The following is a 12,344-nucleotide window of genomic DNA, read 5'->3' as shown; positions in this document are numbered from 1 at the left end:
AACTGTCTGCCTCAATTAAGTACTAATGGGTGAAAACCCAAATCACAACTTTGGGAAAGGAATCACAGGTACATGTTGAGGGCTTTCGAAGCATTCTTTAGGATGCCTCATCAATACAAAGCTGGATTACAAAGGTGGCATCTTGGTTTATGAGGAAGGTAAAGATAAGGTAAGGCTGTGTTAAACCCCTAGGGCAAAGAGGACTCAATTCTAAAATCTTCAGGTGCAGTCCAGTGCTCCTCAACTGACATATTTGGAAAGTGAGGCACAGTGAATGTTCTCGATGTGCTCAAGTTCACATAACCAACCCATCTGAGGTGGGACTTCAATTCATATATCCCACCTAGCTTGTCACCTTTTTGTATCTTGGGGGAAATGATCTGGAGGAAAAAATGTGTCCATAAATATGGTGCTGAACTCAATGAATCTAATGACATTCTGTCCCATTAGGTCAAACTGGGAAACTTGGAGCTCTACGTTGAGCAGGAAACAGTTCCTACCACTTGGTATTTTCTGATTGTCCTTCCCGTCTTGCTAGTGATTGTCATCTTTGGTAAGTGTCCTATTCGATTTTGTCAGAGAAATGATTCCCTGGGGCCTCTCGTCAGGCCAGCAGACTCAGCTTTCAGGAACTGTCTGCCTCAATTAAGTACTAATGGGTGAAAACCCAAATCACAACTTTGGGAAAGGAATCACAGGTACATGTTGAGGGCTTTCGAAGCATTCTTTAGGATGCCTCATCAATACAAAGCTGGATTACAAAGGTGGCATCTTGGTGTTTGAGATACATCGTCCACTTTTCTTCCCCAATACTGTGAATCATGATGACAGATGTCCCATTTACATTATTCTTTCAGAATTCCTCTGGCATTTTGGACTTTCAGGATCTGGTCATCTCCTCCTGCCTTCTCACCTCACCAAACACCACCCCCTGCTCCCACCCCAGCTCTGCTTTTCCTGGCAGAACTACCTTTTAGAAGCGCGATCTGTACCATCTATTAAAATGTCGCAAGGCTCATCCGAGCACAGCAATCTCAGGGTTGTTGCTTGCTGGCTGAATCTGGGCCACCAATCTGTTTTGTTTGGCCCACACAGCATTTTTTAAACTATGAAGTAGCTGATAGCATTTTAAAATTAGGTGAGCCACCTATGTTGTATACCTGAGACCAATGTAACATTTGTGTCCACTGTACTTCAACTAAAAAATAATTTAAGTTGAGTCACATTTTTAAAAATATCTCTAGAAAATTTGAAAGATCTGGCTCATTGCATCTCCACTTTTCCATAGCATCAGTTTACAGGAGCTGAATAGCAGTGGAACCATGAGGGAGGGCATGTGGTCACTGGGGTTTTGCCACAGTCCCCACCACTCCCTGTTGTCTCCACCTGGGCCACATGACTCACCTGCATACCAGACCCCTGTAACAATTTAGTGTGTGACCTGGTTCTGAGCTGCTTTTCATCCAAAGTCTGTTTCCCCTTGCCCATCTCAGAAATAGAACCCCTCTCCACCAACTGAGAGAGCACTTCCCATCTGTTGATTTCACACAGGTGTTGCCTTTCTAGCACTTTCTGTTAATAGTTGCTACTGTTTCCTTCCATCCACTCCTTCATTCATCCATCCCCACACCCACTGAACACATGTGTTGTCGGTAACAGTGCAAGCCTCCGGAGCTAGAGAGCATAAGGGAAGGCCCGGCCCTTTCTCCCGGTGGGTTCTCAGTCCAGAGAGGGAAAGATTTCTGTGTGTGTTTAACTGGCCCGATGGAATGAATTCATTTTGCAGAGGCCCTATTTTGGCTTGTGGATGGTCATTTCAGGTATTGTCTTGGGGCTTCTTCTCACGTTGTCCACCCCTGTTCTGTAGCTGGAATCCAGAATTGGGCTTGATATTTTAATAAAGTCCTGGCTGGCACTGCCTACAAGTAAGAAGATTACGTATAAATTCTAAACACTGAGCTCTATTTTGAGAATCCGCCAGTGGCAAGCAGCTGTAGACAGCAGTCTCCCCATAAAGTCCTCTCTGCTTTGTGACTTACTAGCAGCCGCTGATCTCTTCCTGTGCCGTGTGTGACTCAGCGCTCCTGTCCCCTCACTGTGTCATAGACGTTGTTTGTGCTCTTTACGGTGAGGTGGGCTCACTTTGACCCATAGCTTTGGCTCCACTGGTAGTGGCAGTGCCCTTTAAAATTCTCATCCCCTTTTTGCCATGATTCTAGGCCATTATGGGTGACCAGCAGCTTGAGCAGGTGTAAAGTGTACAAGTATTTTAGCCCATCGGTCACGTCATTAGTGAAAACACAAAGCGTCCTGGCCAAGGCCTGCCACCTTCTGAACATCTCCACTGTGGCTTCCCCAGTTGTCAGCCAATAAAAACCTACTGCTGGGTGGGTGCCACAGCCTCACTGCCTTTCCCTGCCCTGAGCCCTTGTAACCTGAAATGTGGCCCAAAGGATGCTGACCCTAAGTCATGCTCCTGGAGGAAGAGGTTCCGTGGCCACATAAGTTTGGAAATCACTGTGCGCCCCATCCTTTTTTGAAGATGCATAGTGCATGTTAGGGTGAAGACTGTTGAGTTTGTGAAATGATCCAGTGAAGAACCGCACTGAGTTTTGCTTCCTCCAGGATCCTTCATATCTACGGGTCCTTCGATCATGCAGTTGCTATTAAAGGAGGGAAACCTTTCCAGAATAATAACGCAGTTGACCATTGTTGAATATTCTTTTTAAAAAAACAACTTCTGAATGCTTTCTGTGAGTTACTTCTTGCATTCGTCTCAACATCACAGTGAGGTGTGAGCCCTTTGGCCAATAAAGCAGCCAGGCACAGAGATGCTAAGGAACTTACCCCGGGGTCACACAGCTCATAGTTGGCAGAGTGGGGATGTGAACTGAGAGTGTTCAGGGCACTGTCTCAACAGCACAGTTAGAAGCAAGACAAAATGGGGAAGAAACCATGTCCCAGATGCCAGGGCTCATTGTGGACCGCTCCCAATGTCAGCCGACTTGATCTATGCAAGTTTGCTTACGGAGCTCGCTGTGGATCTGTGATTTCCTTCTGCAGTTGTGGCTTGACTTTATTTCTCCAGGGATGTTTAGAAACATTGAAAAAAAGAATGGAACAATATCAGCCACTGTGGCTGCAGGGAAAACGTGGCTTATTTCATTACTTTTCAGCCAGCTGGGATCGTTGGTTACAAGCGAGGTTATTTGATTTAGTTCTTACTTTTAAGGTGGGTGGTTTTCTGTTTCCCTGTTACATTTCAGCATCTTCCTCTTTAGAGTGACCCCTCACTGGGACTTTTTCCCTTTATAAATTCCACCTCTTAAATGCTGTTCTTTTCTCTCTTCCTCTGTCTCTGTCTCTGTCTCTCTCTCTCTTTCTCTGTAAAAGAAACGTCAAGGTTGGCTTCGTTTTCCTTTTTGTTTTTGAAGCTAACGTGTCAATTTGATGCTAGATTTCTGTCTTCTCAGCGGCCGTGGGGGTAACCAGGCACAAATCGAAGGAGCTGAGCCGCAAACAGAGCCAACAGCTGGAGCTCCTGGAGAGTGAGCTCCGGAAAGAGATACGTGATGGTAGGCTCCAAAATTTTATTTGTGGAAAAACGAGCTTTTTTTTTTTTTTTTTCCTTTTTTAAACAATCTTCTCACTACCACCATGCCCCGCCCCGTTAAATGGAGCTGGCCAGAGTAACAAGAACTGTTGTATAATAGAAGACATCTGAGCGGTGGGGTCTAGGCCTGGCTCTGTGTTTATTTCAGCTCTGCTCTGCAGCCAACCAAGTAATTATCCATTGTTTCTTCTTTAATGAAAACCAAGGTCATCCTCCGTGTTAGACAAAACAGCAGAAGATCTTATCCATTGTTTGTTGAGTTAAAATATTGCTCTTGGGATTCTGTTTTGCAGGCTTTGCTGAGCTGCAGATGGATAAATTGGATGTGGTTGATAGTTTTGGAACCGTTCCCTTCCTTGACTACAAACATTTTGCTCTGAGAACTTTCTTCCCCGAGGTAAAAGAGCATTGATCATATTCCTTAAGGTTGAGTCTTGAATAATAATGAAGGAGCTTGTTGCTCTCATCAAAAAACGGGTGTTTTCTTCCAAGGCAGCTATAGATAATGTGCTTGGTATGAAATAAGGGCTTCAGTTTGAGCAGAGCAGGGAGAAGGATAATTATTAATTGGATTGATTAGGGCATAAAGCAGTGATGGGTCACTGACGATTATTCTTTGTCCAGTAACAAAAGCCTAGGAGGGACAGAAGTTCAGAGTGATGATTTTTGTTTTATTTTACTACCTGTTTAGAGCTGAATTTGTAGCTGGGAAGCGAGCTAGTTTATTTAAAAATCAATAAATTGTGGGCTGGCCAATTTGTTGTGTTTATCTGCATGACTTCCATTGCAGCTACTAGATTTTTCACTATTACTTCTCAATTGGAAATGAAAAGTATTGTGGGCCAGGAGGAAGGGAGGGAGACATGTATGGAATCTGAGTTGATAGCAGCCATTTTTAGCAATGTTGAGTTTTTCATGGTTCTCTCCACCAGTTGTTCTCTGCTGATCAGTCCATATCATCCTCATTTCATAGAAATAGATGCACGAAATGATTGACGAATACATCCTGGGACCCCGAGGAGCAGTCTCCTTTAGCCCTTTGGGTTTTCATCTTGCTCTGTTCTGACGCCTCCATCTTGTCTCCTACTCACTCAGCCTTTGTCCTTTACACTCCCGAGTCTTGAGCAAAGTACACTCATCTGCCCGTCCCCACCTTCACATCCTGATTTTACCCCTGCCCCACTCCGCTCACTGGTGACCACAGAAGGGCCCAAACTCTGGAACATCAACACAGACGATCATATTTCAATCTAGACTTCTGAGCAAAGCCAGGTCAAAACAGAGCTGTATCACCTTACCTGAAGCTTCTCAGCTACATTGGCCCAAAGCCTAGGGTTCAGAAACTCAGACACATGCAGTAAGCAATTTCCAGCTTCTCTATATTTCTAGAAGCGGACACCATGATATGTGATGCTGTGTCTGGAGGTTGGGATAGCTCCATAAAATGTCCACCAAATAAAACACCCATGATATTGATATATATTTTTTTTTTGGGGGGGGGGTGTTGTAAATCAAGAAAACTATAAATAAGATTTCAATTTTTTTGTGCTTGTAAATATACTTTTTTAAACTTCTCCTCCCAGAGAATCAGGCACCAAGGCTTGTATTTGCCCCCTCACCCACCCATGTCCACGGCAGAACACCACCGAGGGAGAAAGTTCAGTTCCCTGAATCAGGATGACTATGCAGGACATCATGAGTCCTATTTCCCAGCTATCTGAGATCCCCATTAAGAATTTAATAGGAATAAAACAACAGCGATTTCTACCATCCACACGAGGCTTGTGTGGGCTTTTACAGTTAATGATTGCCCTTGAGTGCTGAAGAGAGTCATCTGTGGCCTGAAAAAGAAATTGTCCTATCTTCTAAATTCAGTAATCAAGAGCAAGATAAGTGATGAATGCAAAAGACGCTATTGCAAGTTGAGTGTTTTGAGGGAAAAAGAAAATCCCGGGTAAAAGGCTGTATTATTTTAGAAGAGAGATACAGTTGACCCTAGAACAACACAGGTTTGAACTGCACAGGTGCACTTATACATGGATTTTTTTTTCAATCAAATAGTGCAGTCCTATAAATGTATATCCTCTTCCCTGTGATTTTCTTAGTAACATTTTCTTTTCTCTAGCTTACTCTATGGTAAGAATACAGTATATAATACAGAAAACATACAAAATGTGTGTTCATTGGTAAGGCTTCTGGTCAGCAGCAGGCAATGTATTAGTAGTTAAGTTTTGGGGGAAAGTTACACGCCAATTTTGACTACCCACAGGGTCCGTGTTCCTCCCCTCACCCCACATTGATCAAGGGTCATCTGTAGTTGCAGGAAGCCAAACAGACTTAACTCAGGGTTCTGTGTAATCTCGAAGAGCAACTGGGAAAGCCAGGAAGACTGAAGTCAGGAGGAGTCAGTAAAGGAGAAGACCAGGAAAAACGGGCATCACTATCAGAACCCTAGCAAGACCTGAGTTAAAATGGACTTTATAATGAAAGGTCTAGAGGATGGAGGAACATAGTCTGCGATGTCATAGATCAGGAACCCCATCCTCTAGGCCTGGGGACAGCTGGTAGACTGAGAACTTGAGCAGTCAGCACCTACTGGACACCAGTAGACAGAACCAGAGGAAATGGTAGGTTCGCAGAGGCCGACGTATGACCCATTCTGGCTCTGTGCTGGTTTTTGGCTCTTCACAGTTTCCCTTTTCATTGTATTGACTACTTTGTTTTGCTTAGAATAGGAGCAAAAATAAGGGTGAGCAGTGCATCCCATCTCCTAGAAGAGGGAAATTTAAATGAAAGGAGGAAGGAGCTTTAGAACACAGGGAGCTGTGGTGGCATTTCCCTATTTAAGGTCAGGAATCGATCTGTTTAAACTGTCGTCCATATCAAGTTGGTTCAGCAGAAAAATGTTAGGACCTAGAAAATGCAAACCCAGGGTATGAGTTCTCTGCATATTACTAAGGGAGGGTATGACCAAAATAGTTTGAGGTCTTCTGCTTAAGCTAACAAATTTGAAACTATAAAGCAAAAATTCTCTGCAGAAGAAATTTACTTTAATGAGGTATGAAAATAGACTAAAGTTTCAAATATTACCCCCAAAAAAGAGGAAGAGAAAAACCTGAATGTTCATGTTTTTATTTTCATTCTGTTGACTCATTTTTACTCAGCATGCTTTTAAAATTTAATCCTTTAATTCCAAGAAGACTTATGATACATTAAAAAGGGAAACTCAAATTGAAAAGTTTATATCCAGGAGCAACGTAGCGTAGCACATAAAAATAATTGTGGAAACCAGCAGGACAATAACACTGTGATCTAGTTTGCCATAAATTAGTGATAAAAGCAATAAACTTGGCTGAGATAGAACTTACTGTGCATGCATTCATTTTATTTTCACACCAAGTCTAGGAGATGAGAGTTAGGAGTGTCCCCACTTTGCAGATGAGCAAAGTCAGGCACAGAGAGCTTATATAACTTGTCCAAAGTCATGTGACCAGTAGGTGCTAAAACCAAGACTGAAACCCAAGTTTCAGCTCCAGATTTCTAACTTATAACTGCCCCGCTTACCCCATCTCCATGGCACAGTCTCTTGAGACACTGGATACTACAAAACTAAGACTTATAGAAACTTCGGGACACAACTCAGTATTTATCCCAAGGGGGCAAACTGCTTCAGGAGTGGTCTGCACATTTGCATAATCTTCTTTACCACTTCTTTCACTTTTGAGTCTGTTCTTTGAAAGTGGGAGATGCCTTCCTCTACCCAAACTGGAACCGATGCAATGGTAACGATGCTTCTTAGAGGCTTTCAGAACTCACCGGGGCTTCTTGAGAGCTGAATAATTATTTATTATGTATTAGAGGATATAAAATGAACGTGAGCCCGGGGCTCTTCAGATTAGCAAACAGAGTCTCCGCTTTATTAAAATGGACTTGGGTATTGTAACAAAAATACACTATTCATTTCCTTTGGATGTTATGAATAATAAAAGTGTCTCCTTCCTCTCAGTCAGGTGGCTTCACACACATCTTCACTGAAGATATGCATGTAAGTCTATAAGTTTTCATTTTTAGCCCATGACTGCCTGCCTTTCATAGTGTCCTCCCCTTCATCATCATCTCCACTGTTGAATTTTTGTGAGCTTTTTGGAATCATGGATTCAGTATTAAATAATTCATTGTCTTGGAAAACCCATTGTGGATCTACCTTCTAACTTTAAGTTTTTAACATTATATTATTATATTATTTTATATCATATCATATCACATCATATCATATCATAGCATATTCATTTATTTTTTCCAGAATAGAGATGCCACTGACAAGAATGAAAGTCTCACAGCTTTGGATGCTCTGATTTGTAATAAAAGTTTCCTTGTGACTGTCATCCACACCCTTGAGAAGCAGAAGAACTTTTCAGTGAAGGACAGGTATTAGTCAATTTATTTACATTTTGAAAGTCATTAAATACAGAAAATAAAAATGTGAGCTCCTTATTTTATTTTCGGACCACAACCTGAACTTGGTGTCCACATGCCTTGAAAACATGGATTTATCTAGAGGCTGTCTAATCGGGGTCATGAAACCATGATAGCTCCATTTTAGGTCACATGACCCCAATACAATTCTGTTTTGAAGACATGTGCGCGCGCGCACACACACACACACACACACACTCCTCCTTCCCCACAAAGAAAGCCCTGAAAAACCCCAACACCAAGAAAAAACATGAGTCCTGACTCAAAAAAGCAGAAGTGCTATTTTCGGTCTTTAAAACACCTAAAAATTTGGGAAAGATACTCACTTCTTGTTTACCACTCTGGCTTAAGTTTAAGAGCCATAAAGACATAAAATGTGCTTGGGTTAACACCGGTGCATGGTTTTTATGGGATGAGGACAAAGGTGGTTGACCTAAGACATTAAAAAGAACCCAGGTGCCCATAGGACAGCACCCCATTGCCCCTCAGCTTCCATGGAAATTCCCATCAGCGTCAACCTAGTCACGGCTGATAGTTAACCTCATTAACCAAGGCCCTTTGTTTATGTGGTTCTTTGTCGTCTGTATATCTTGTTTTTTTCTTCTCTCTCCGTTTTATTGAGATGGAATTGGCATACAGCACTCTAAGTTTAAGATGTATGACACAATGATCTTCCTTGCACCTGTTGCAAAATAATGACCATAACAAGTTCAGTCAGCAACCATCATCTCATACAGATACAGGAAAAAGGGGGAAAAAATCAACTTTTGGGATTTATTCTTAGAACTTTCAAATGATACAGCAGTGTTAACTGTAGTCACCGTGTTGTATGTTACGTCCGTAGCATCTACTTATCTTGTAGCTGGAAGTTTCTGTGTTTTGTCCACCTTCCTCCAATTCCCCCTCCATTCTCCACTTATGATAACCCCAAATCTGATCTCTTTTTCCATGAGCTTGGTTATTTTCTTCTTTTTTTTCAGATTCCACATATAAGCAAGATCATACAGTATTTGTCTTTCTCTGATATTTTCATTTAGCATAAGGTCCACAATCCATCCACAATCCATCCATGTTGTCACAAATGACAAGATTTCATTCTCCTGTATGGCTGAACAGCATTCTGGGGTGCGTGTGTGGGGGGGTGTGTATACACATACACCACACTTTCTTTATCCATTCATCTGCTCACGGACAGTGGGTTGTCTCGATGTCTTGAGTATTGTAACCGAGGCTCTGTTTTTAAACAGGTGTCTGTTTGCCTCCTTCTTGACCATTGCACTGCAAACCAAGCTGGTCTATCTGACCAGCATCCTGGAGGTGCTGACCAGGGACTTGATGGAACAGTCCAGCAACATGCAGCCGAAACTCATGCTAAGACGCACAGAGTCTGTGGTCGAGAAACTCCTCACAAACTGGATGTCCGTCTGCCTTTCCGGTTTTCTGCGGGTAAGTGTCACCTCCCGCGGCAGGGTCAGAGGTAAGACAATAGGTGGTTATTTTTAACAGATGCTGATGTCTTTGCCAGGATAAGTCCTGAGCACTCCATGGTGTCAGCATTTAACCTCTTGTAGACACGGTCCTTCCGAGGAGCACATGGAGGAGAAAATAAAATTGTTTTTGCTGGAACTGGCCTATGGAAATGCAGTTCATCTAGATCTTTCTTTTTCACTTTTAAACAATTTTACTATGGTAAAAAACAACATGAAACCTATCCTCTTACTTGATTTTTAAGGGGTGCCCCACAGAGTAGGCACGACGTGGTACGATCGATTTCTAGAACTTACTTATCTTGCATAACTGAGATTTTATGCCACTGACTTTTAGCCCACCCTCACATCAGTAATTGACAACCAGAAACCAGAAAATGTCCTGGGTGGAGGGGATATTTCCGATATTGAAGGGAACCCAGTACGTGCAGGGCCTCTGAAACATCTTGGAAATACCCATTTACCTCCTCATACCGGAAGCTGTTTATGCTCAGTTCTAACTAGTCATCCCACATTATTCCATCTGTTTAGCAAGTCCCCAAAGAGCCGCCTGCCCCTCAAGTTTGCTTTGTTGGAATCACTGTATGAATGTGGTCGTAGTCTGATTGAATCTTAAAATCATTTTGAACGCCAACTTGGCGCAGACTTCAGCGGGCAAGGTCATGGCTCCTGGAGCCTGCTGTCCGGTCCGCACCTGGACCCCGTACCCCGCTAGAGGAGGCTTCTGCACCTCTCTGAGCCTTGGGTTTAGAGCCGAGAGCCCTATCTTAGGACTACTCTGAAGCCCAGATGAGAGAATGGGTGCAGTGGTTTAGCACCAAGAAAGCACTCCGTATATGTTGACCGTTACTGGTATAAAATATTAATAGGACAAGAGGGAGTGTCCCGTTGAACCCGATCATTCAGCCCCTCCGAGGCCCCTGGTACAGAAGCTTCTTATCCTTGTTTAATTTCACCAGCCATCCAGATTCCAGCAAAACTGCATAATTGTGTATTTGTAGCCAGTTCCAAAATCTAATTAAACTTTGAGTAAGATACACTGCTATGCCACAGGTTTTAACAGTGCTACTTAAGTTTGGATCCAAAAGCAGCACTTTAAATAGACTGTGCTTAGTTTAATGTTTAATGCAATCTTACAAGTCGATGCACATTTTTTTTTTTTTTTTTTTTACGAACGCCGTCCTCTCCCAAGGCGCTACCCATTTATTAAGATTAATGAAATCTGCCTTCTTTTCTGTTTACTTGGTATAAATCATCATACGCTTTGGGGAGGTGTTGAGCAGTTATTTCTGGGGCAAATATTTTCATATTTTCGCTTCCCACCATCCTTGTTTCAGCCACAACCGCATCGAAAGAGAGCCGGCAAGACCCACACCCAGGGCTGGGTCTTGGTCTTCAAAGTCAGACTCCTGCCCCACCACCAGCACCACTGAATCAGAAGCCCTTGGTTGCGGGCGGTGGGGGGAGGGGGCGGCAGGGGGAGCCAGAAACCGATGTTTGCCAAGCTCCTCAGGATAATTGCCCATGCCTTGCATTTGAGAATCCTGGGGTGGTACAAAGAGCACTGGACTGGGAGTCTTGGTTAGAAGCAGCAGGTTCGGGCTCTAAACTCATCTCAGCCCCAGATGGCTGTGTGTCTCTGGGAATGGCACCTTTTCTCCGGACAAATGTTTTCTATCCACAGAGTGAAGGGCCTCGTCACTGGTTTTAAATTTCTTTCTAGCCCTTTCTTGTGATCTTGCGCTTGGAGCCTTGCTCTTGCTGCCCTTGAGCCTACAAGGGGTAAGACGGTCCAAAATTCCGGGCCCTAAGCCCAAATGGCTCCTTGGAGCCAAGGATTCAGGGTCCCGATCCTGCAGTCTGATTCAGGAGGATCCTGAGCATGAGGGCGGCACGCTTGGCAGGAGGAAGTGACTTCAAGCCGCCCGGTGCTTTCAATTTCGGTGGAAAAATTCCCTCTGGCACAGGGGGGTCTGACTTCCCACAACCGGTGCCTGAGGGGATGTGGGGCTCTGACAGCCTTGGTCCCCCTGCCCTGCCTCCACAGACATCTGCCCGGATGCCCCTAGCTCGGTGACCCTCAGGTGCCCGCCTCCTCTGAGCTTCCAGGGCTCTGCGAGTGCCGTGGTAATGCCAGCTGCTGTTTGTCGAATGTGCCAGACGTCATGCTAGGAGGTTTGCTTACTTTTTCGCACTGAAGCCTCTCATTTAATCCTGTGAGGGAGGGACCGTCATGGCCACTTTGCACGGGCTGGTGGGGGCGGTGGGATTTGGAGCACGCGGAATAGAGGTGACTTTCCCCAGATCCCATGGCTGGCGAGGGACGGCACCAGGGTTTGAGAGCGCTTAGCTACCACTTCCCCAGGGAGGTAGGTACCTTCTTAGAGGCTTAGGGAGGATTTAGGGCTGGAAGTAGATCACGGGCATGAAAGTCTTCAGCTCAGCCAGGGCCGGAGTCTGGTCTCACAAAGGAAAGGAAGGTGAAGGGGGTGGAGCTTCGTTCCCATCCAGGTAGGGCGGGGTGGGTGGGGCTCGGCCAGGTGCGCTTGGCTACAGCTGGCCACCTAAGCTGCTGTGTGTTCCCTGCTCTAATAAGACACCTAAGGCCCCAGCAGGTAGGACTAACTGAGGACTAGTGTTTAATAGTGGCAAAAAACCTCATGGCTTTCAAAGCCCTCTGGGAAGGTGTTCAAACCACAGAAGCTCTGGCCTCCGCTCTGACATGCTGGGTCTGGGGGTCTAATGTAGGGCCCGGGCATCTGAATTTT

General features: G+C 44.3%; 1 protein-coding gene across 3 annotated transcripts in view; it reads left to right on the top strand.

Moving 5' to 3' along the window:
- Nucleotides 1–12,344, top strand: part of PLXNC1 (plexin C1) — a 143,097-nt gene that overhangs the window by 88,502 nt on the left and 42,251 nt on the right. For all 3 annotated transcript variants that reach the window (XM_059402345.1, XM_059402344.1, XM_059402346.1), the window contains exons 15-20: nt 451–553; nt 3,474–3,575; nt 3,907–4,010; nt 7,620–7,658; nt 7,917–8,041; nt 9,337–9,535. In XM_059402345.1, the coding sequence (XP_059258328.1) occupies nt 451–553; nt 3,474–3,575; nt 3,907–4,010; nt 7,620–7,658; nt 7,917–8,041; nt 9,337–9,535 (672 nt within the window). The remainder of the gene's footprint in view (nt 1–450; nt 554–3,473; nt 3,576–3,906; nt 4,011–7,619; nt 7,659–7,916; nt 8,042–9,336; nt 9,536–12,344) is intronic.

The sequence above is a fragment of the Mustela nigripes genome, chromosome 6 (assembly GCF_022355385.1).
Source record: "Mustela nigripes isolate SB6536 chromosome 6, MUSNIG.SB6536, whole genome shotgun sequence".
In the NCBI taxonomy this organism is placed as follows: Eukaryota; Metazoa; Chordata; class Mammalia; order Carnivora; family Mustelidae; genus Mustela; species Mustela nigripes.
The sequence above is the reverse complement of the archived record's forward strand: the minus strand, read 5'-3'. Positions and strand labels throughout refer to the sequence as shown.